Below are 25,648 nucleotides of genomic sequence, written 5' to 3' on the forward strand. Positions count from 1 at the left end.
GTGTGTGTGTGTGTGTGTGTGTGTGTGTCTGTGTGTGTGTGTCACACTAGGGCTGTTTTATAAGTTATGAAAACTAAATAATCACACAGCTCAGCATTTCTGTCCTGTATTCTGTAGTGGTGAAAATCCTCAGGGTCCACCTCTTACTCACTAACACATCTCTATCCATCTCTCTATTCTACTGTCTTCTCTTTCTCTCTTCTCTCTGCAAACTCCCACAACAACAGCTTAAACACTTGCTATAACATTGTCAATAGCATGAAGGGTTTCTTAAAACCCTTTCAATGTTCAATATAAGTCAACAAGAGCTTATGCAATCAATGTCACTGAACGCACTATTACATCATTTAAGCTCATGGCCTTTATATATGTCAGACAACAACACAAAAAACATCAGACAGGATACAACCAAAGCAAACAATAGTCTGACACTAAGAATAGTGCAAATGACTGAACAAAGAACTTGGATGTGTGTTGATGCCTCATAAACCTCTTCATAAAAAGCATTCAGTAGACAGGGTGATAGAGAGGACAGTAAAGCAGGGTTGATGTTACATAAGAACATTGTTTTATCGTGCAAGTGCTTGTATCCTCCACGTCACGAGCGGAGGATTTTAATCTGATGTGAACGAAGAGGAGGGATCCGTTCATTCAAACGAATCGGTTCGTTCGAACAGTTAGTTTTGCTGAACCGATTCTTTCAAGTCAACGATCAAAACTGTTCTCACTTTGTAATATATGTCCAATCTTTTGTACGATAGAGGTACACTGACATTTGCCTTTGTCGTGTATTTTATGTGCAATATTTTTTATATAGCCTAACTATTGTAGCCTATATCGATTGTATTTGAAATAAACGAACACGGTTTGATTATTTAGGGTTTGCTATTGCTTCGATCTCGTGTGACAGGTATTGCTTGAGTGGAGAGGTTATTGTCATATGGCAAGCCGTTTTGACTTTTATTCAGATATGAATTCTTGATATCAACAATTACATTTTCACTAGTTAAAATGCTAATTCTTGATATCAGGAATTAGATTTCTACTAGTAACAATGGCACATTTTTTTCTATCAGGAATGGAACAAGTGTAATTGTTGACATCAAGAATTAGCATTGTTAGCCTACTATTGGAAATGTAGGCTAATTCCTGATATCAAAAATTGCCATTGTTACTAGTAGAAATCTAATTCCTGATATCAAGAATTATAATTTTCACTAGTGAAAATTGAATTGTTGATATCAAGAATTGATATCTTGGAAATGAATACAAGTTAAAACAGCTTGCCATAATTGTAATAAGACAAGACAAGAGATGATATGTCAATATAAAGCGTAAGGGAAGTTATTTTGATTGAAGACTATGAGATTTGTTGAATCAAAAGTTTGTTATTGGAGAGTCGAGGAATTCACGAACGCTTGCCGAATCGGTTGGTCAATTCGACAGAATCGTTCGAACGAACCGACTCATAAGAAAGATTCATTCGAGAAACGGTTTAACGGACCTCGCGATGGTTTCTCCGCAGTCGGGAGAAGGCACAGGCTAAAATATGGATCATTTAAGCAATTTTCCTGCGATTCCTCACAGAATCTGTGAAAACCGGGATATTTGAATCAGTCCGAACCGTGTTTGCGCAGAATGGATGCGCTGAGTTTCTCCGTGACGATCTTCTGGCTTGTGCTCATCGGTGAGAACAGAATGAGCAGGTGAGAATACGCGTGTCATTCACCTCAGGATGAAGATGAGGATGATGAGGATGCACACATATTCAGACATATACATATCTGAGTACAGAGCGCAGTTTGAAATGGCTTTAGTTTACAGTGAATAAATGCATCATGTGAACATTCCATCTTTTCAGTAATGGATTAAGTTGATATTTCCAGTGAGGCTTTAAGCTGCATCCTATATATAGCCTACGCCTCCAACATGAAACAGAAATGAACAAATATTGTTAAATGACAAGCTTAATGTTAAACATGTAAAACAATTTAAGCTGAAAGTCATCATTCTCGTGGATAGGCTATCATAAAAATATGGAGTAATAGGCTATAGGTATTGTATCTGTAGAGAGCTTGCTTATCATTATATATTCACAATACAGTACTTAAATAACGTTACCTCAATATTCTCGTTGTTGCTTGGAAATTGGGCATTTTTTCACGTGCGCGTCTTTTGCTTTATAGATCGTCGTGGTTATGTATGATAGCATGTATAGTTAGATATAAATAACATGCTATCATAAACAATGCTCTTTTTCTCACAGATTAAAATGTGCATGCATTTATTTGTATATGCACATACACCGTATCTGCTTTTGGTTGTTGTGCAGCTCACAGTTCATTTCACTGACATAATGTTATTATAATGTTCATTTCACGTGGAAACATCATGTCAACACTTTACATGTGTGTAGTCACAATACATGACTAGTTCACATCTTAAATTAAAAAATAATACACTGACATAATGTTATTATAGGACCATCCCAACAAACGTGTTGTAGGCTATTTTTTAAGATTATGTTTAAGTTTTTTATCCGTGTATATAAGACAGATTTTTTTTTTTTCATGTTAGCCTATATTTGTATTTTTAATATAAAATCACAATATGCTGTCATCAAAACATTGATGTTCACCCGGATGGAGTCTGTTGTGTCCGTGGGATTTGCATGAAGCTTTACACTTAAAATGTAAAAATGGCAATAGCCTACACTTTTTAATTTTTAATTTCATTTGCAGTGAGACGCAAAAGGCATTTCATTCATCAATATGCCGTGACTCAAAGAAATACCATAAAATACACCAAAAATGTAACATAAAATGTTCATTAAATAATAGAGAGCCTCTTTGTTTCACTTCACTGGGTTTCATATATATTTTTACATCTTTTTTTTAAGTTAACGGTTAACCAAATAAATATGCTGCTAATAAGTGCAAATATTGCTGCAATTGCTGTCAGTGCTGGTAATTATTATTATCTCTTACATATACATTGCTGTTTCATCCAAGAAATAATAATAAAAACACACAATAAGACTTACACACTAATAAAAATATAATTGAATTTGTAATAGCTATTTTTAGGATATTTTAGCAAATTACAGCATATTTTTCATGTTTTGCACATTAAAAATACAGCTTTGGAGTATAACATGCTTCTTTGTCTTTTTTGCTACTTTTTCTGACAATATAAATCTTTCTTATCACTTTTGATCAATTTAACACATCCTTGCTGAATAAAAGTATTATGAATACTTTCTATATGTATATATGAATATTATGTATTGTGAAAGATAAAAAAAAGACTGACCCCAAACTTTTGAACAGTAGTGTATATTGTTACAAAATTTAATGTTATTATTTTAAATAAATGCTGTTCTTTTTTTAAACGTTTTATTCATCAAAGAATCATGAAAAAGTATCACAGGTTATAAAAAAATATGAAGCAGCACAACTGATTTCAACATTGATAATAATGAGAAATGTTTCTTGAGCATCAAATCTAGAATGATTTCTGAAGGATCATGTGACACTGAAGATTAATGTATGTATGTGTAATGATGATGAAAATTCAGCTTTGATCACAGGAATAAATTACACTTTACTATATATTCACATAGAAAACATTATTTTAAATTGTAATAAATGTTCACATTTTTGATCAAATAATGCAGGCTTGATGAGCAGAAGAGATTTCTTTAAAAAACATTCACAATAGTAATATTTCCAAACTTTTGACTGGTATTAAATCTTCAATTTTGAGGCATTTGTAGCTTAGCTATCTATATTTTAGAGTAATGCATACTTTACATATGTTGGGCAAGCTACATATGATGTTCTTTGTTTAATTATATAATATCTTTTTTTTTTTCAATGAGAATGATAGAATTATAGAAATTAATACTTTTATTCAGCAAGGATGCATTCAACTGGTCAAAAGTGACAGTAAAGACATTTGTAATGTTGCAAAAGCTTTCTATTTCAGATAAATGCTGTTCTTTAGAATATTTTGTTCATCAAAGAATCCTGAAAAATAAAAAATGTACACGATGTTTTCAAGGGCAAGTGAGGAACATTTGTTTGTTTTGTCCCCGTAGGGCCATGCTGAGTGATATTGGTGAATATGTCGGCACAGACATTGAAATATCCTGGTTGCCTAATCTGGATGATTTAATGAAGGGTTACGCTCGAAACTTTCGCCCAGGGATCGGAGGTGAGTTTGACGTCTGCAGATCATCATGTTGGATTGCACTACACTAGCTCAACCCATTCTTAGCATCAACATTAAAGTCCCCCTGTGGTGAAAATCAAGCTTTTAATGTAATTTATATGTCTATGTGGTGTTTTTAATACGCTTTAAGACAAACCATGTGTAGAGTGGACAGCATTGCTGAGTATTTCCTCCTTAAAACTGCAGTGAACCAAAGACAGTCTCAAAAACACGCTTTGAAATCGCTGGTGTTTCTGACGTCACAAACTACCTTGTAACCAATCAGGGGTGTGTTTCCCGTAAAACAATGACGTAACTCGTTGCTTAAAAGGGTTAGTTCACCCGAAAATGAAAATTCTGTCAGTAATTACTCTCCCTCATGTTGTTCAACCCCGTAAGACCTTCGTTCATCTTCGGAACACAAATTAAGATATTTTTGATTAAATCTGAGAGCTGGATTACTTCTCCATAGGCTTCTAAGACATTATAACCTGCTGGCCCAGAAAATGTATTAAAGCTCCAGTATGTAACTTTTGTATGTGACCACAAGAGGGCGCAGTTTCCAACAATAACAAAGGCGAAGCTTGATGACGCTATGAAGGAGGTGACGATGGGAGATGTCGTTTTTAATGCGTTTTCACCATCTAGCGATGTATCTAAATGGAATTAATGAATCATGATCACGGATGAGGTAATTTATTCGTTTTTGTATTACCTGTAGGCCTATGTCTGATCGTATTATTTTATGTCATCATAATTAATGAACTGCAAGGAACGTGAAATGTTATGCTATATTATCCCGTTACAACTTACAGCTATTTGTCAAATGATTTGTTTGGTTTATGTTGTGCAGTTTTACGTTTTTATGGTTAATGCCGTGTTGTTTAACGTGTTCAAACCAATATCTAAAAGTAAATTTGAACGAACATTTGCAAGTAATGACTAAATATATATTTTTAACAACATATCCGATTGTATTTAATTGTACTGCCATAATAAAAAGCCTTACCGAAGTACAATCCTGATTAGACATACAGTATAGACATACAGTCTATGGCTATAACGCTTTAACCACCACTTCCGCATTTGATCATGTGATATTCCGGTGTGGTGGGTCATATTTTTTATTTTATTCTTTTTTTATTCTTTGTCAGACGTCTTTATTGTTTATTGTGATAAGAAAAAAAAACTCAATAAAGTTGTTGTAAAAAAAAAAAAAAATCCGATAAAAAAGGATAGAGCGGACATTGCGTCACTGAGGCGCGACATTTCTTTTCCGGGACGGCCAGTTATTTAAAATCGGAATTTCTCTGAAATAAAAAATCTTTGGAGACTTTTGAGATATTGTAAGTACACAACTGGAGGAAATATATCACACTGTGCAAGTTATTTTCGTAAATTTTATTACAAAATTCCTACATATTGGAGCTTTAAAGACATCGTTAATATATAGTCCAAGTGACTCCAGTGGCTCAATCTTAAGTTTATAAAGCGACGAGAATACTTTTTGTGCGCAAAAACAAACAAAAATAACGACTTTATTCCACTATTCATTTCCTTCTCTCTGGGCCTCGAGTCTTTTCACGTAGTGTTTAAACGCAGCGGGTCTGTGTTGCACGTCACCACGTAGGCTCACTATTGGGCGACGCTGGTCATGTGTGTGACACGTGGTGACGTGCACAGACGCGCTACGCTTAACTCTTCCGAGTCGCCGATCACGCCGGCGTGATCAAATCACATGACCAGTTTAAGACGTCGAAGCATAAAAACAAAGTCACGTTGAGCGCTGCTGTCCACTTCTGTCGAAAGTGCTGGCTTGAAACTCTATTTTACTTTTTGTTTTGTGTTGATAGACCAAGTAAAAACGGAGATATGATAATTTAAACTTTATATAATTTTTTTTTTTAAATATTGACGCATTCGTAAAGGAACGCAAGATGGGATGTGACAGGAGTTGCATTTATTCTCATAACTTCGTCGGTTTTTGTCATAAAACAAAACGGAGAAAAATGTGTGAATCTGCTGACTCAGATCTTCAGGCTGCACATTTTAGGGAGTGGAGGAGGAGCCAACTGAGCAAAGAAGTGAAATTGAAAGGCGCCCGCGGGAGTCAGGAGATTGACGGAGTAGACAGAGAGACATATATATAGAAAGAGAGAGAGAGAGATATTATTGCTAGTTTTTGGAAAAGTTTGAATAGATTTTGAGAGTAGTTTAGGAGTAGTGTAGATAGTTTAGGTAGTTTAGTTAGTTTTTTGTGGAAGGAAAATGAAGCGAATGTCTTTGGTCTCATTGTTGACAGAAACTGTTTTGAGGAGTGGCACAGATAAAAAAAAAAAACTCACCTGATATTCGTTGTAAATAGTTGTATATATAGTTTGATTTTGTGTTCATTTTACCTTTTGTATAGTATATTTGCACTTTTTAGGAACCCCTCTTACTCAAGGAAGGAAAGCCCTGTAATGTGCCTGTGTAATTGTACATGAAGTGTTTTGTAGAGTTTCTAAGCAAAAAAGAAAAGAAAAAAACGCCTATTGCCACACCTGCTTTTTGCTGTATATAGTTAGATTTTATCTCAATTTTACCTTTTTTATGTTGTATTTGCACTAAGTGGGAACCCTCATACTCTGGGAATGCAAGGCCTTAAATATAGCTCTCTGTATAATTGTGTGCATAAACTTTTAAAAAGTGGCAAAGCTAAAAAGAGAAAAAAAAGCCTATGGCTACACTCGCTTTTTTTTTTGTAAATCATATTTTTTTTGTATATAGCTTGATTATATCTGAATTTTACCTGTATATGTTGACATTTACAACTTGTGTTTACATTTTAAACCTTTTAAAATGCTTCATTGAGCATGTTTGTGTTTTTTGTAGTAAAAAAACTATAATTTTTCTATTCGGATTTTGTGTTTTTTGTGTGATTTTGGGTCCAGTATGTTGATACAGTACATAAAAGTGAAAAAATAATTGTCTGTTCATATAGGTGATGTTGTGCTGAAAAAAACAATACCAAACATTGGTATGGTAAACATTTGTTTATGTCGCAAAAAAAAAAAAAAAAAAAAGTACTCAAAAACGGCCAAAATAGCCCAAGACTCCGAAGAGTTAACACTACGTGAAAAGACAGCTAGTTATAATGTCTTAGAAGCTAGAGGAGTGATCCAGCTCTCAGATTTTATAAAAAAATATCTTAATTTGTGTTCCGAAGATGAACGAAGGTCTGACGGGGTTGGAACAACATGAGGGAGAGTAATTACTGACAGAATTTTCATTTTCGGGTGAACTAACCTTTTAACTATCATAATACGATGCATTGTTGAAGAAATCATCAAGGTAGACACGATTGTTTCCTGAAACCGTATTGCCGCAAATTGGTCGTTCAACCACGTTAGTAAGGCTAATGATGTCACGCAGGTCGTGGAGTAATAACTTCTTTTAATGAATCTGTTTAAGATCGAATTACAGTTTTTCTTGATTGCTTAAACACTATAACCAGGCTTTTGAACTAAAATTTCAAAACCATAACACCATTTATCAAAAAGCACACCCATTTCCCTAAACTATAAACACTATTCCCTGTTTTGACACATGAGTCAGATTTGTTGAACTGTCACTGCAAAACTCTACACACAAATCCCTTCATTTCTCATTGCCTACAGCATGTTGTCATGTATAAAGCACTAGCACTCAATATTGTTCACTCAAGTCAGCACAGCTTCAGCTCAGTTAGCACACAATTACCCAGGTGGAAACACTAAGAGTCAAAATTTAACAAACATCAGTCAGATCCTTCAATAGATAGATAAAAGGGCCCAAATCAGTTTATTGAGTTTTGGAACAATGGATCCAGAAAAACATGAAGGAAGAGTGATAAGAATGAGGAGGAGGAAGGGCAAGGACAAGAAGACAAGCAGTCTCAGATGAAATTCAAGCCACTCTAGTTGCACATGTCTTTATGCTATGACTGTGAGGGAGGTTGGGCTACGAGTAAGGCCAAATCTGAGTCGCTTCACCGTCGCCTCGAGAGCCTTCAGGGAGGTGTGGTGGCAAACAAAATTATATCACTCAATAAGAGACAAACATTTCCAATAGTCTTTGATGAGGTGTATTTTCTTGCCAGAAAAGGCCAGCAGTCGTACAGTCACACAGAGTGGCTGCAGAGTGTAACAGTGAAGGGAGAGCATCCTTTCTCCTTTATAGTCTTGACTCCCAGAATGTTATCTCTCTAGGCCAATGATGGTATTTTCAACTATACGTGGAACATTCTTAGACGTGTTCATCATATTGTCTCCTTGAGTGGAGGCCCTCCTGTCACGACCAACACTCTTTACCATTCCAATACTATTCCATATTAGAATATGGTTTGTGTGTGCTCTTTTACTGTTATATGATGGTCACACACATCTTGCTGTAAGTAAATATACAAAAAAAAAATAGAGGAGAGAGTAAAAAAAAAAAGAAGAAAAAAAAAAAAGAGTAAAACGGGAAAAAATTTGTTTTTGTGTGTGTGTGTGTGTGTGTGTGTGTGTGTGTTGTACTGTGTAGTACATGAATGAATAAAAATGTGCCAATGTATCCATTGGTTGGTCTTTTGTGTTCATCATGTGAAAGGTTTGTGAGGGGGGAACCACAAGCAACATAACTTACCAGTTTTGGAAATGTTGTTTTGAATGTAATGCACCAGTGTATAAGACTACAGTATGTTGTAGTGTGTGTGTTTGTGAGGGCTTGTGTGTCCAGTGTGAGGGCAAAGTTTGGTTTTTCAGCAAGAGTGAATGGTTTTGAGTCTAGAGCTTCATTCTGACCTGAAAATATGATGTTTGGGGAACTGGGTGAGACGTTGTGGATTTGTGTTTACAGTTTTGAGAATACGATGCATAGTTTCAAGAAATGTGTTTAAGCAATCAAGAAAAACTGTAATGCTATTGATGTTTTGTTATAAATTACAGACATGTTTCAGACATGTCACACATTACAGACAATTCTCATTTTTCTCAGTTTTTTTTGCTTATTTCCAGATTCAATCATCGGCTCGTTCTTACACACTAGAGCTCGTTCACACATGCACACTCTTCAAAAACGGTGCTTTAAATTGTTTGACAAACTAAAGGACGTACATGACATATATATTCTAAATAAAAGACACAGATTGTACTGAATGTCAGCTTGCTTATTTGGCTCAAGATAAGGATTTATTGAGTCCACACGTCATGCAAACAAGAAACTCTGCTTCTAACCACAGGTCAATGCTGTCGCTCCAAACACACACTTTGAGATGTTGTTTGCGAATGTTCGTTGGAACGATAGTTTCGGGAAACACGACTCGTTGAACTATGATGATAAAGAATGAACGGTTAATGATGCTTTTGGGAAACGCACCCCTGATCACCCCACGTTTAAATGTCATTTTGGTGATCAAAGATGAGTTTTAAGGGATAAAATTACTGACTACAGGGGGACTTTAAGCCTTTTTTTTTCTCTGCAGAACAAAACCTCACACTAAGCGTTCCTGCCAAAACAGCGCCCTACTTCCTACAGTCTATTTTTAGTGAGAAAAACTTGTGGCATTAAATAGATCAGTGGTTCTCAGCTGTGACCCAACGCTCTTCACACACCTGATCCAGATCTTTGGGAGAGACTGTAGTCCAGAACCGGAGCAATAGATCACACATGGCAGAACTCATCTGTGGCCGTTTGCTTAAATTGCTTAGACTAGTCTTATAAGTTAGTCTATAATCTTCAAGACTGGTCATTAAAGTCAGTTATATAAAAAGGTATAGATTGGTCTAATTTTAATCCAAAAAGTGGTTATTGGCATCTTCCATGAAGAACCTTTAACATCCATGAAAAAGGTTCTTTATAGTGGAAAAAAAGTTATTTAGATTATGAAAATGTTCTTCACATTAAGATACAAATGTGTGTGCTGAAAGATGCTTTGGGGAACCAAAAATAATTGTATTGCATTGCTGTGGAAATGCCCTTTTGAACCTTTATTTTTTTTAAGTGTATACAGTAATTTGTAATTTTATTGAAGGGGAATGGTTAGGATTAGGGTTGGGGTAGGTTTTGTAACTACACTGAACAAAATGATAAACGCAACACTTTTGTTTTTGCCCCCATTTTTCATGAGCTGAACTCAAAGATCAACTTTTTTTTATTTTTTGGAACTCCCTCCCCCCATTTTAGAGTGGCCTCTTATTGTGGTAGCCTAAGGCACACCTGTGCAATAATCATGCTGTCTAATCAGCATCTTGATATGCCACACTTTTGAGGTGGATGGATTATCTCGGCAAAGGCAAGGCCTTTTGTGTACATAAAAAAAAAAAGTCTTAGATCTTTGAGTTCAGTTAATGAAAAATGGGGCAAAAACAAAAGTGTTGCGCTTATAATTTTGTTCAGTGTATATTTACCATACAATAGGTTTGTATTTGATTGTATGTATGATGTATTGCATACACTGTAAAAAAAAAAAATGTTTTAACTTAAAAAAGTAAGTTTGTGCTGCCTTAATATATTAAGTTTAGTCAACTTGAAATGTGAAGTTGTACTAAGTGACAACTTGGATTTTTGTTAGGGATGTCCCGATCCGATCCACGGCATCGGTATCGTGCCGATACTGGCCCAAAAACGCTAGATCGGATATCGGAGGGGAGAAAAAAAATTATCCGATACCTATGATCCGATACCCATTAGGGGTGGAACGGTACGTATTCGTACTGAACGTACGTTCGGTGCATGGATTTACACAGAGAATACACGGTATAAAAATAAATAAATCTCGCGTGCACATTAATTAATGTAATACGGAACTAACGTTAGATACGCGCATATGCGGGTTCTTTAGGGACACCTAATCTGTAGCCCACCTTAGCTCTGAACGCGCTTCTTTATCGCTTCAAACGCTCACTTTATCATTATACGCGCGCGGCGCGTCCTATTCCCTTTGGACGCGCGAATGGATTCAAACTGTTCAAGCATCGAACTAGACGCGATAGACGCAAATTTGCCGCTCTATTCGCGTTTGGCGTGAATGCAGGTGAATGCAGCAAAATGAACAGGCTGCGATGTCAAGATTGCAATGCTGGAGTGTGTGTGTGTGTGTGTGTGTCAGAGAGAGAGAGAGGCACGGGCGCGATCGAACAGTGGAAACATAAAAACATACTCCGTCATTTTCATACAGGACATCATTAAAACTGCAAAAAGTGTTTAGCCTACTTATATTTGTGTAAAACACAACATTGTGCTTTTGTCAAACTGTAAACTCTTGTCAAACTGTAACTGTCACACACACACACAAACACGCTGTTTAAAAGCAAAAATGATCTCATCTTTTTCATCATTGCATTGGTTTTCATTTCTTGTCCTAAAACAGAGCACTAATCTGTTTATTTTTAAGTTACACATTCTACATTGATTAAAAAAGAAAATCAAATGTGTTTTTAAAAGTAGTATTATTTTATACAGAAATAAATTATTTATAATTCAGATGAGAATAAAGTTAAAGTTAATTAAAATTTGAAGGAAACAAATATATTGATCTGAAATATAGCAAATTAATTTTAAATTCATTCAGGTTACCAAACATATCTCAAGGTCTTTTGAATAAAGGCTGGCAGTCTTTCATTATCATCTGTTGTTGTGGACTATATACTGGAGAAGTATTTGTTCTCCATTTGAGTGAGATGTTTTTATGTGGCTAATTGAGCAAAGTGCTTCCATTATATTTTATTTTTATTAGTATTAGTTCAAGAATAAAATAAAAATATCGGATTGATATCGGTATCGGCAAATAGCCAAAGCTTCGGTATCGGTATCGGTATCGGAAGTGAAAAAGTGGTATCGGGACATCCCTAATTTTTGTGTTGACTCAACTTAAAATTTTAAGGCTGCACAAACACTTACTTTTTTAAAAAGTTAAAACCAAAGCTGTCTGGCTTGTAACTTGTAAGGCTGTGCTTTATAGTAGTCTATAAAGCAGACAGACTCTTCACAACATACTCAACTGTTACCCATGATACTCAACATGGCCTGTTAGCCTTGATTTTGTTCGCTATTTATGAAACTGTATAATTATAATGATTAGAATTGGCATCTAACAGTGCACTTAATAGAAAACCTATGCAATATCATTCAAACTCTATGCAATATCATTCATGAACTGTAGCTTATTATTGCAAGAGCTCATCAGTCAAACCAGAACAATAAATCTGAAATATTAATATGTAATTAAATGTCCATATATATATAGTCTACACTGGACGCGACAAAGCGTTTGTCCTTTGTGTCAGATGAACAGTATGCCATAAATACGGTGGACGGTGAATCAGTTTACTGTCGGAGATTTGTTGTGTTGCATCGCACTGCATCCAGTGTAAGCAGAATCACTGATTTAGATGAGGAGTAGATTGATAACTTCTTTTATTTTCTCACACGTCTCCTCACAGGACCTCCAGTGAATGTCGCCATGGCTATTGAAGTAGCCAGTATTGACCATATCTCAGAAGCCAACATGGTAATGTTTGAAAATCACACTATTTCACATGTATTGGATTTGTATGATTATTGTATTGGATTTATTTTTTTATTGTTGCCATTAATGTAACTAATCTGCAGTTTTGCATTTGCTAAAAGTATCCTTTGAATATATATATTTTTCTTTTAAGAATTATTTTCTTTTCCAAATAGAGTGGATTCAGTTCCAGAATAATAAATAAAATAAACAGTAGGATTGAGTCCAGTGCATTATATTATTCTAAATTTGATCACCTCTTATTAAGTGCATTATTTGGTCACACTTTAGTTTAGGGTCCTATTCTCACTATTAACTAACTATTAACTACGACTTTTACCTCAATAAACTCCTAATTACTGCTTATTAATAGTTAATAAGGTAGTTGTTAAAGTCCCCCTGTGGTGAAAATCCAGCTTTTAATGTTGTTTATGTGTCTATGTGGTGTTTTTAATACGCTTTAAGACAAACCATGTGTAAATTCATAAGTCGACACCATTGCTGAGTATTTCCTCCTTAAAACTGCAGTGAACCAAAGACAGTCTCAAAAACACGCTTTGAAATCGCTGGTGTTTCTGACGTCACAAACTACCTTGTAACCAATCAGATCAACGTGTGATCGTCAACCAGTGGATCTCTGAGCTGAGTGAGTGAGTGGAGGCGGGGCTCATTTGCATATTCATAGATCCGCGCATACTAAATGAGGCAAGGGTGTCGAGTTACATTCAAGATATTTTAAGGCATGAAGAAGTTTTTTTCAAGGAAAAAACATTTAAATATGTAATTTTGGTGATCAAAGATCAGTTTTAAGGGATGCAGTTATTGACTACGGGGGACTTCCCTTAAAGTTTAGGATTAAAAGATGTAGAATATGGTCATGCAGAATAAGGCATTAATATGTGCTCTATAAGTACTAGTAAACAGCCAATATCATAGTAATATGCATGCTAATAAGAAACTAGTTAATAGTGAGAATTGTACAGTTATGTACAGTACAGTCACTGTGATCACTGAAACAGAAATGTGTACACCCGTGATTTAAATGTGAACCTGTCCCAAATTAAAAGTCTACGAAACAAAACACAAACTTAAAATCATGCTGTTAAAAAGATATGGAAATCAAGTTGATAAGTCAATCCATCTTCAGACCATGCCAGCAAAAGTTATGGATTTTTCAACCATTTTGCCCCAAATCATCTCCAGCTTTCTTTAATTGGTTATTTCTGCAGTTGGTTTGCTTGGCCCTGATATTTGCTATAATAATAATTATCTATATCAATTTGACCACTTTTAAGGGGGTTTTATGAAGAACAAGAACAACATACTCATGTTAAAATCATTGTAAATAGTGATTTAAACTAAACCTGTCTTTAATTAAATAAGGACAATACACAACAATAAGTCCCAGATAACTCTCAACATCATAAAACCGTGGATGTTTTGTTTTGTGTGCATTTGTGTCTACAGGAATACACCATGACAATATTTCTGCGGCAGAGTTGGAAAGATGACCGCTTGTCCTACAACCACACAAACAAAACTCTGGGCCTGGACAGCCGCTTCGTAGACAAACTCTGGGTACCAGACACGTTCATCGTGAACGCCAAATCAGCCTGGTTTCATGACGTTACTGTGGAGAACAAACTCATTCGCCTGCAGCCTGATGGAGTCATTCTCTACAGCAGTCGGTACGTGTTTTAAACCTCTTCCAAATGAATCCGTGCTTTTGTATTGGCAATAATGTAAAAGGACTTTGGGTGAAACAGTAAAGCTAGAATGTTGACAGATTACAGTAAAGGGGAAGAAATCAAATCATTACTCTAATGTTTGTAATTACAACTAGGGTTGGGTATCGTTTTAATTTTAATGATTCCGATTCTGCTTATCGATTCCTAATTTTGATTCCAATAAGGTAAAAAAAAAAAAAAACTCAGATATCATTCAGATTTAGGGCCCTATCTTGCACCCAGCGCAATTGACTTTGTACACCGACGCATGTATCATTCCTATTTTGTCACTTTAAGAGCTGCACCAATCCAATATACTGATAAACGTGCAATTTAAAATCACATTAAAATCCCTTTCTGTGAGTGCTTTGGATGTGTGTACAGCACAGAAAACAGCATGTTGGTCATCTCACGTTTGAATGGTTTAAAGTCATTTTAAAATGCTAACAAAGGAATCCATAAGAGGATTCGAAATTCGAAAAGTATCCGATTCCTGACCTTTCGATTCCCAACCCTAATTACAACAGTAAAGTGGTCTGTTCATTATTTTATTCAAAATAAGTCTGCCTATCCACCTAACTGCTTAATATATAATTACATAAAGGCCACCACTGAACTAATTGACCCTTCGCAGGGAGTTTGATTGACAGGCGATCTGACCAATCATAATCTGGCATCTGCCGAATCTGCCATTTTTGTCCGACAAAGCAGTCAGGAGAGTTAGTAGATTTACGTTGGAGGATTTGAACTTGAAAAACGGTGTCCTGACGTCTTTCCACGGTTAAAACAACATTCCTTCTGATGTTCATTCATGTTTATTTGATGCTATAAATGAACTAGAAGGAAGAGATGATCAGTTCACGAGCAGCTTTAACTGATCGATCTGTCAGACACATTGAAGAGACACAAAACAGTATTTATTCTTTACATTTCTTTAAAAAATGACCAAATCTGAAAGGTGAGACTTTGTTTCATATCAAAAGTAACCTGGTCTGTCTGTCAGTGTGTTGTCAGTGTCCTCTCTGCTCCGCGATGTGTGTTTCACTGTGTGAGAACATGGTGTGTGGCGTGAGAGAGGCGTGGCCAGGGACGCGGGAAGTGGGGGTGCTGGGGGTGCTGCAGCACCCCCTGTTTTCACAGAATTGTAAATGCAATGCATATGTTAGTTCATTAAAATGTATTCATTTTTAGCATTTAGTCATTTATTTGTAATAAACACCTTAAGTGGGCTATTTAAAAATTGTTATATATGTTAAATTATGTTTTTAAAACATAAGCGCAGAGTGTATTGTGTGTGTGTCGAAAGAATTTGTCCGCAGCTGCAAAAATAAATAAATAAATAAAAAACACAGTCAAAAACCCCACTGTTAGTGTCTTGTAAGGAACAGGCAAATATGTAAAATATACTGTAGCAGGAGACATTTTAATTGTTTAATAATAAAACAGTTTTTTTTTTATGTCAGTGTCGGCTATAGCCATGAAGTTGACGAATCGCGATCTTCGCAGCGCCAGAGAGAAATGCACATTTCATACGAATTAGGCCTACATAAGCAGCGCAGTCTGTTTTCTTTCCTTTTGAATTGTTTTGCTTAAAAGTAGACATTTCAAGCTATCTATATGTCTCAGGTCTGTGAGGCGATAGGCTACCTTAGGCCTAAGCTGAGTTTCGGTTCATTATGAGACGAGCTCCAGGTTCGCCAGCGCCTCCGTGTCCTGATTATCTATTTTCTAATAGCCTTCTTATTTATTAAAACCAGACAATTTTTTAATGAAACATCGATTAAAATTAAGATACAATTAATACAAAACGAAATTAAATTTAAAGACAGGCTTTGTGCTTTCAGTTTGAGGTCTCTGTGAAAGTTTTAAAACATTCGTTTAGTGCCGCTTTAGAGCGCTCACGTCCGTAGCGGAGAACTGTCTGTAACATGTTTTTTTCTATTTTTTGTGAAATAAATTTCTAAAAAAATGCGACTTAGTCCAGTGCGACTTAAGCTAGGCCTATATGTTTTTCTTCCTCGTGACGCATTTTTTGACTGATATGCGACTCTGGAAAATAGGCTACGGTAAGTTATTTATTATTTTTGTGCAAATGTCCCATAAAGTCCCATCCTTTCAGGATTAATTTATGTCCCGTTGACCGGTCCATTGCGTTACGAATAAAAGCAGAATCAATAAAGTCAAAAATGTGATGTGCAGTCAGGTTTAAGTGTGTGCTATTTGAACAAGTGTTCTCACTGATACGTTTGTTGTGATTCGCGGAGATTTTACGAGTTTTATAGTCTTGATATTGTTTCTTATTCAAAAGTGGTGCCCCCCCCCCCCCCCCCCCAAAAAAAAATCAGCACCCCCAACCAAAAACCTCTTCCCGCGCCCCTGGGCGTGGCTTGTCGGACATAGCAACAGTAACTAAAGGGGGCGGGTCTTTGCGAACGGTCAATTGCATACATTTTACAAGCTTCTTAACAGATGATCCCAGAGTGTTTTATTCACCTGCTCCATATTTGAAATGTGTATCATGATGTTTTTCCTTTCAGAATTACATCTACAGTTGCATGTGACATGGACCTCACCAAATACCCCATGGATGAACAGGAATGCATGCTAGACTTGGAAAGCTGTGAGTAAGGGGAAAGCTTACATCTGACATCTCTCGTCTTCATTTACTGTTTGTTTATCGTCTGACGACGTAATACATTTCTTTATAGTCATAAAAGCAGTTACTAGAGGCTTAAATAGTTTTGCGATTGAGCTACATAATTATGCTAAATAAACATGTTTTGAAAGCAGATGTGACAATTCGTCTAACAAAGAGTTAATTCAGAACATAATCGAAACCCGAAAGTCCTAGCCAATACAACTTACAAACATGCTATAAAATAAGTAACGAATGTAAGAGAACCAAGACAGTTTTCAAGAGGACATGTTTATTCACTATTCAAATACCGGCCACACATTAAAAATACTATAAAAGAAATGATGTAGGAAATGTAATGGATTTTTCATCACTTCAACATGCTCCTTGGTCTACTTTCTTACTTCTTCTTTCTTTCTTTCTTTCTTTATAAAGCACAATTTAATACAACAACAGTTGCCCAAAGTGCTGTACAAAGAACTTAAATACAACACCAATGATACATAGAGCAAATAATACAAAAATATGTTATATGTTCCCCGTGTTCCCCGGACTCTTATGTTGAAGTTGTTCCCTTTTCCTGTTCACTGTTTTGTAGTTCCCTTGTAGTTTTATTACTAATTAGTCCCAGGTGTTATTCTCATTACCTCTTGTGCTTGTAGTGATTAGTGTATGTAATGGTTTCTTGTTTGCGCGTCATTTTTGCCATACTCATTGTGTTACTGGTATTGTTTTGTTCTTTTTATTAAAAATTAAAGGCACACTATCTGAGATTTTTGGATCAAAATATCCCAAAACCACTACAACGATGTTATATATCTTGTTGATTTGTGTACGTTATTCCAAAATTTTCTAAGACTGTTTAAATCCAGAGAAATAAGCCGTTTTATCGCCTATCAATGACGTCATACCCGCGTAACCCTCAATTTAAGGTTTTATTTTGTAGAAACCATGGAAACACTAACGACGTTTGAATATATTATGTGTTTTATTAGACAGGTGAGCAACTGTTTGGAAACATTCATCAACAGAAACTAATCATTGTTATACAGCGTTTACTTGATTTACCGCGAGTAGCATATTTTACCATGCCTAATATCGATCTCCCTGCAGTGTGCAACAAGTGTTCATATAGTCGCCGCCGAGCGAACGCACACAGTAGCATTATAACAATTTTCATCAAATATGATAAAACAGCGCTGCGTTTCCCCACACACACACACGACCGGAAGACGCAGAAGCGTCTGTGGGATAATAAAAGCTCCCCTGCTCTCGAGCCGCGTGTCGCGCTCGTCTCTCGTTAGCAATCGCTCCAGCGGCCTCGTTTCGCTCCAACGGCTTTCGTAACGTTAATAAATCTTTAATACATCCATGAAGATGATTTCTGGCCGAGTCCGAAGACAACAACTCCCGTGATTCAGCGAAATCAAGGCGTCTTCAAGCTACGCCTTTGTTTTGAATGAACGATCTCTAGTGGCGAAATATTACATAGTGTGCCTTTATCTGCACGTAGATCCTCATCTCCACCTGACTTATCTCGTCCCACGCGTTACATTACATTTTGACTTTATGAAACATGAGCTAAATGATCATGCAAATGTCCACAACTGCACAACATATCTCTGCACAGAAAAAACAAACCATGATAATCATGCTTTTGACTAACTAGAATGTTGTTTTCTAGTGATTCTTGCATATTCCTTTCTTTCCTGTTCTCATATGAACATAACCTAACAAGAACAGCAAGTTTGTGCAGCTGCATGCAAACTGAGATGTGTTTGTTCTCCTGTTGTTGGGTTTGCAGACGGCTACTCTTCAGAAGACATTGTGTATCACTGGTCAGAGAGTCAAACACTCATCCATGGACTGGACAAACTGGAGCTGTCCCAGTTCACCATCACTGATTATCGCTTTGTCACAGAGCTGTTGAACTTTAAATCTGGTGAGGACATTATCTGATATATCTGATTTAACTGAACTCTACCAAAACATTGGTTGCTAATGCTGTGGCAACAGTTGTTGTCATTTCAATGGTTTTAATCAGTTTTGTTTACTCAAAAGTATTGTCATTCTTGAAACAGCGGGGAGATTTCCACGTCTCAGCTTACGATTCGAACTAAGACGAAACCGAGGAGTTTACATCATCCAGTCCTACATGCCCTCCATCCTACTGGTTGCCATGTCATGGGTTTCATTCTGGATCAGCCAATCAGCGGTGCCGGCAAGAGTGTCTTTAGGTCAGTGTTAACTCGGCTAACAGTTCTCAATACTTTAGCTATCATTCTGGAAAGATTCTCTTAACGTTAAACAGATGTTTTTCCTGTAACATTAATAAAATGTTCATTCAAGGACAATATCGGGTCTTTAATAATGTACGGAAGCTTGTTTTCGCCACAGAATCAAAAATCTAAAAGGTAATTTTGACTTTTTTTCTCACAATTGCGAGTTTACATCAGAATTTCGTGATATAAAGTTGCAATTGCGAGTTATAAAGTCAGAATTGTGAGAAATAAACTCTCTTCTCAGAATTGCATGTTCATATCTCGCAATTCTGACTTTACAACACGGAATTTGGAGTTGTTAAGTCAGAATTGCATGATATAAAGAATTGCAATTCTGCAATTGCAGAATTGCGAGTTTATATGAAAAAAGTCAGTCTTTTTTTGCGAGTTTATATCTCACAATTCTGAGAAAAGATGTCAGGATTGCGAGAAATAAAGTCAGTTTTGCAAGAAATAAAGTCAGAATTGCACGTTTTAAAGAATTGCGAGATATAAAGTCAGAATTGCGTGTTTTAAAGTCAGAATTGTGAAATGTAAACTTAAAAAGATAAAAAGATTTTTAAAAAATGATCTTTTAAAATGTTTTATTTATGTGGCTGAAACAAGCTTCCATAATAATGTTCTTAAAACATTGGCACAAAAACATTATACGTTTTTTAAATCGTTTTAGTTGGATGTTCATCTAACATTTTTGAAATGTTACCACTTGTTTTTAATATGTTCAAAGAACATTCAAAATGTGAATGAAAATGTTCAAAGAATGACCAAATGGATTTTTTCCTTAATGTTCGCATAACCAAGAAAAAAACGTTCTTAAAACATTTAAAAAACTGGATGTTTTAAACGTTCAGAGAACATGCAGAAATAACATTAGCAAAACGTTCTTACAACACATTTTTGTTTGCTGGGAATATTACAGTTTATAAAATGTAAACTTCACTAAAGTATTTTTTTTTTAAATCAGTCAGGTTAAATGAGAACATTTAACACAATCACACACACACAAATGAACCTGATAAGTTAAATGAATATTGGTGTTCCGTGTGTCTTAGGAATCACGACGGTGCTCACCATGACTACGCTGATGGTCAGTGCTCGTTCATCACTGCCCCGCGCTTCTGCCATTAAAGCTCTGGACGTGTATTTCTGGATCTGCTACGTCTTCGTCTTCGCTGCTTTGATCGAATACGCTTTTGCTCACTATAATGCAGACTACAGCAAGAAGGAGAAAGCCAAAGTCAAGACGAATAAGAGCTCAGAGGTACAATCAAATAAATTAAAAGTATGAAACTCTGTACTAACTGTATGCTATGATTGACCCATCTCAGAGCACCAAGGGCCAGATTTACCCACAACCTTCTTTTGGCGTTAAAAAACGACTGTCAAGATTTACCAAAGACATGAAGTGAAAAGCGATGAAAAGACGTGGACAGGGTTATTTTTGCGGCTGACCTTATCGCATATGTATTTGTAGGAGTTCCCCTTAAATTTAAGGGAGGAGACTATTCTAGGGTTTTTTCGTCAATTTACTGGTATTTGGTATTTAATGTTCAAAAAAGCATGTTTTAACCTGCAAAACTTTCCACTCCCATTGGTGCTTTTATGGGATTGCGGTCTCACTCTAATTTGACTTGTTTAGTGAATCTGGCCACAAGTCTCCAGCATTCAACATTTTATTACACATTCATTTGTGGGCTTCAACAGCCATGAGGACATGTAAATGACATCATTTATTATGTCATTAAAGGGGACCTATTATGCACCTTTTCACAAGATGTAAAATAAGTCTCTGATGTCCCCAGAGTGTGTATGTGGAGTTTAAGCTCAAAATACCCAACAGATCATTTTTTACAGCATGTTTAAATTGTCACTTTTTGGTGCTCAGAAAAACGCACTGTTTTAGTGTGTGCCCTTTAAATGCAAATGAGCTTCATGAGCTTGCGCTCAGTCTCAGGACAACTGACAATCATCTCACGGAAAGATGATAATATCCAAACAGAAACTCACAGTAACGGTAACGGTGTTCATTTCGACCCGGAGTCGGACAATAATGCCTACAGAGTCAGATAATATATGCTGTATGGAGATGGAACAGGTATAGTTTAGTTTAATTACGGTTATAACCTATTTGTCATTGCTTGTACCCACTATTAATATAAGTCTGCTGTAGGACCCCATCCGAATGATGGCCAAAAATATACTGATGAGTTTAATAAAGTTTATTGTACATCACACAAAAGATGAAGCGTCAGTTTTACTCCAGAAAATCACCGTAAGAGCTGAGTAAACACAGTATAAGAAGTGCGTAAGTACATAAACGAATTTCGGTAGAGTTGAGGGAGCATTTTCTTCGAATACAAAATGAATACACCTCGTCTTCAGCGGCTGCCTCAGATTTCGGGAGTAAATAGAGAGAGCGATGTGGATTATTAATACATCCAGCCACACAACACCTACAACGCTTGGGAGACATTCTCCTCAGTGCAGCAATGGTGGATCAGGGCGGGTCTATGTTAAAACTGCAGTGTCTGTCAACACTCGTGGGCGGGGCCTGTGGCTTTAGTGACGTCACTGAAGCCGCAATCTGAAAACAGGTCGTTGGGAGACACTGCTGATGATTTATGGGGATAAAAAAAAAAAAAGGAGTGAGTGAGTGGATTTTTATTACTATAGGGTGGTTGTGTACACACTGCCAACACACATTTATGTCCAAACACCCTGCAAAAGTGAATTTTGCATAATAGGTCCCCTTTAAGTCATTTATTTGATTTGTTCAAATGGCTGATTCATTCAGGAATGAAGTAAATGGCTCTCTTTATGAATGAGTCATTGAATCATTGGTTCACCCGACTGATTTGTTCAAAACAAGGATTCATTGAGAAAGCTTTGTGTTGCTCTGAGACATACAACAGTTCTGCTTAAAGGCACAATATGTATTTGCTGTAAAAATAGCAAAAATCACTATATCTATGTTATATATATATTTTTTTGTTGTGTACTTACATTATCCTGACTGTTTCCAACAACTTTCAAACCAGGAGAAATTTGTAATTTAATTCGAAGACACGTCCCGTTTCTTTATTTCCGTTTTGTTGCCGTCAATGGCGTCATATCCGCGTTGTCCCTGGTTTCCGCTCGTACTGCCATAGCAACCAGAGCCCTCTGATAGTAACCAAAGCCCCTTAAAAAAATTTAAATTCTGTCATAATTTAGTCACCCTCAAGTTGTTTCAAACCTGTATTAACTTCTTTCTTCTGCTGAACAGAAAAGAAGATATTCTGAAGAATGTCAGTAACCAGACAGTTCATGAACCCCATTGACTTCCACGGTAGGAGAAAAAAAATACTATGGGGTCCATCAACTTTGGTTACCGACATTCTTCAGAATATCTTCCTTTGTGTTCAGCAGAAGAAAGACGTTAATACAGGTTTGAAACAACTTGAGGGTGAGTAAATGATGACAGAATTTAAATTTTTAAGTGAACTATTCCTTTAATTCCTATCTATGACTTTTTATGAACGCATAAAATGACTTTTCCCCTCATCTTCTTTTGTAGTCTATGGTGAAAAATGGAAAGCAGGCCATGGTTCTCTTTTCGCTGTCTGTGGCTGGCATGAACCAGGGCCTCCTGATCTCGAACAGGCAAAGCAGGACCCAGCGGACCACTGACCCTCCAGGAGAACCGCACGATGAGACCGAGGTTCGTGGATCTCAATCCCGTCGGGCTCAGAAGGAAAGCAGAGAAGAGAAGAAATGCTGCAAGTGCAAACCCATCGACGCCGACACCATCGACATCTACGCTCGCGCTGTCTTCCCTTTCACCTTCGCTGTGGTCAATGTCATCTACTGGGTGGCATACACAATGTAATAATTCACGAAAGTTTGAGTTCTGCATGTATTTAAATCAATAAACCAATCAACATAACTATAAGATTATTAGAATATCTGGATAAGAATCATTTGAATCAATGCTTATCAATATAACGATAGCTTTTAGAATATGCTAAATGCATAATGTTGAATGAAATTCTATAGAAGGAGATTTGAAGCATTTTAAAAAGACTGATACATACCTCTCTTTGATGCTTTACAATGACATTTCCTCATTGCATTATTTGCTTTATCATAATATTTGCACCAGAATAGCCTTCTAGCATGAAGGAACTAAAGCACAACTTTACTGAAGGACTCAATCTTACCTTCTCCATCTTTAAATCTTTCCAGGCTGAATTTTTTTTTACATTTTTTTTTATGTTGTTGTTGCAGTGAAAGACGTTATTAAAAATGACTGCTGTTGTGCTCAAATAAAACTGAGCATCCTAAATGAACAGTAATTATTCAGTATGCATTCTCTTACATTGTGTTTATCATTCTCCCAACATAAGGGATTAAATATGAGCAAATACTACTTTGTGTTGTTGAAAAATATTACCTGATTCATGGAAACCCACAAGTAATGTTGTTATGCATGAGAGTTTGTATCGCTGATGAAGGTAGTGATGTTATTCTGGCAATTTATCCCACTTTCGAAACTTTTCTCTTTATTTTGCCTTTTCTTTTGTCAGAGGCAGCTTCTAAAGCTGCTTTTCTTCTGAAATTACACCATTGTCATGACAATCAGCACACATTGTTTTTATGCATGAAAACAAACACATAGCTATAAAGCATGAGATTTTTTTGTTTCTTGACATTTTGATTTCTTTGTAAATGCATTAATGCCACTACTATATGGTATTACCAAGGCCTCCGTACCGTAGGGAAATGACATGTTCTTTGGGACAAAGTTGATAAATAAAACTGTTCTTGCCACCAAATGTCTTGAGATTGTATTAAGAAATGCACATATTTTAATGAGCACACTAACAGATTTGCTGCTTGTAACTCCAATAACAGAGTGCAGTATTCATAGTTTTCAGTCACATGACTGGCTCAGAGACCTGTAGGGCAAAACATCTGTAGCACACAACTGACAATTTTACATCTGTTTCAAGCCATGAATATTTATTGCTGCAGTATTTCAACCAATAAAAAATAATCTAAAACGCTTAAAGTCGGCATGACTTAGTACGTCACGTTGCACTTTGCAGTTTAAACGGTTAAGCATTTTCTTTATAATGGTTTTCTTTGCTAACCGAGAAACTGCGTTTCGTTTATATTTTGGGTTTTATCTGCTTGCCTCATCAATAAGTGTTGCTTATTGAATTTGATCTTTTAATATCAATGTATTACTACACTAGTACTTAGTATACCAAAATTGTTTCAAAGCAGCTTTACAGTGCCGAACATAAAAATAACGATTCAACGATGCAAACTGAATTCAACTTTGCTATAAAGCAGCTCTATAAAAGACAATCTTAAACAGTCATTATTCAATTGAAATCAGTTCAGTGCTGATTAATTTGCAGTTCAATAACTGTGTAAAGTACATTCATTATGAAAGGAGTTCAATTAAGCTCTTTAGAAAACAGTGATGTCATCATCCAGCTAAGTTGTTCTCATCAAATTATTAGTCATCTAATTTTTTTATATCAGCTATGCATTGCATTAATTTTGTGAATTGGTATATTTTGTCAGGCCATGAAGAAATATAGAGCTGAGTATCATCAGCGTAACAGTGAAAACTAATGCCATGCTTCCTAATGATATCTCCAAAGGGTAGCATGTAAAGAGTGAACCGCAACGGTCCTAGTACTGAGCCTTGTGGTACGCCATACTGAACTTTTGATCGATATGACATCTCTTCATTTAATGCTACAAACTGATAACAGTCAGCAAAGTATGATTTAAACCATGCTAATGCAATTTTACTAATGCCAACATAATTTTCAAGTCTACTCAAAAGAATGTTATGGTCAATAGTATAAAATGCAGCACTAAGATCCAGTAACACTAACAAAGAGATGCAACCTTGATCGAATGATAAGAGCAAATCATTTGTAACCAATAAGAGCAGTTTCAGTGCTATGGTACGGTCTAAATCCTGACTGGAAATCCTCGCAGATACAATTCTTTCTAAGAAGGAACATATTTGTTAACATACTGCCTTTTCTAGTACTTTTGACAGAAAAGGGAGAGGATCAAATTGTGATCTTTTAATGAGAGGTTTAATATCAGCCAGCTTAAATATTTTTGGTACATATCCTAATGATAATGTTGAATTAATAATATTAAGAAGAGGATCTGTGGCAGGAAACACAGAAACATGAACAAAAACACAATGAAACATAACATAACTCTAGCATTACGCCGCCCTCCCGCAAGCACATCCTTGTGCGGTGAAGAA

At 36.1% G+C, this 25,648-nt stretch overlaps 1 protein-coding gene across 1 annotated transcript; it reads left to right on the forward strand.

Moving 5' to 3' along the window:
• Positions 1-1,450: 1,450 nt before the first annotated feature.
• gabrd (gamma-aminobutyric acid type A receptor subunit delta) lies at positions 1,451-24,411 on the forward strand. The gene is made up of 9 exons (XM_084388697.1): positions 1,451-1,706; positions 4,100-4,215; positions 12,657-12,724; positions 14,189-14,409; positions 16,986-17,068; positions 18,888-19,025; positions 19,165-19,320; positions 20,418-20,626; positions 22,922-24,411. Exons 1-9 carry the CDS (start codon positions 1,639-1,641, stop codon positions 23,231-23,233), a joined length of 1,371 nt encoding a protein of 456 aa, XP_084244823.1. The 5' UTR covers positions 1,451-1,638; the 3' UTR covers positions 23,234-24,411.
• The last annotated feature ends 1,237 nt before the right edge of the window (positions 24,412-25,648 follow it).

This window comes from Rutilus rutilus (genome assembly GCF_951802725.1).
Source record: "Rutilus rutilus genome assembly, chromosome: 19".
In the NCBI taxonomy this organism is placed as follows: domain Eukaryota; kingdom Metazoa; phylum Chordata; class Actinopteri; order Cypriniformes; family Leuciscidae; genus Rutilus; species Rutilus rutilus.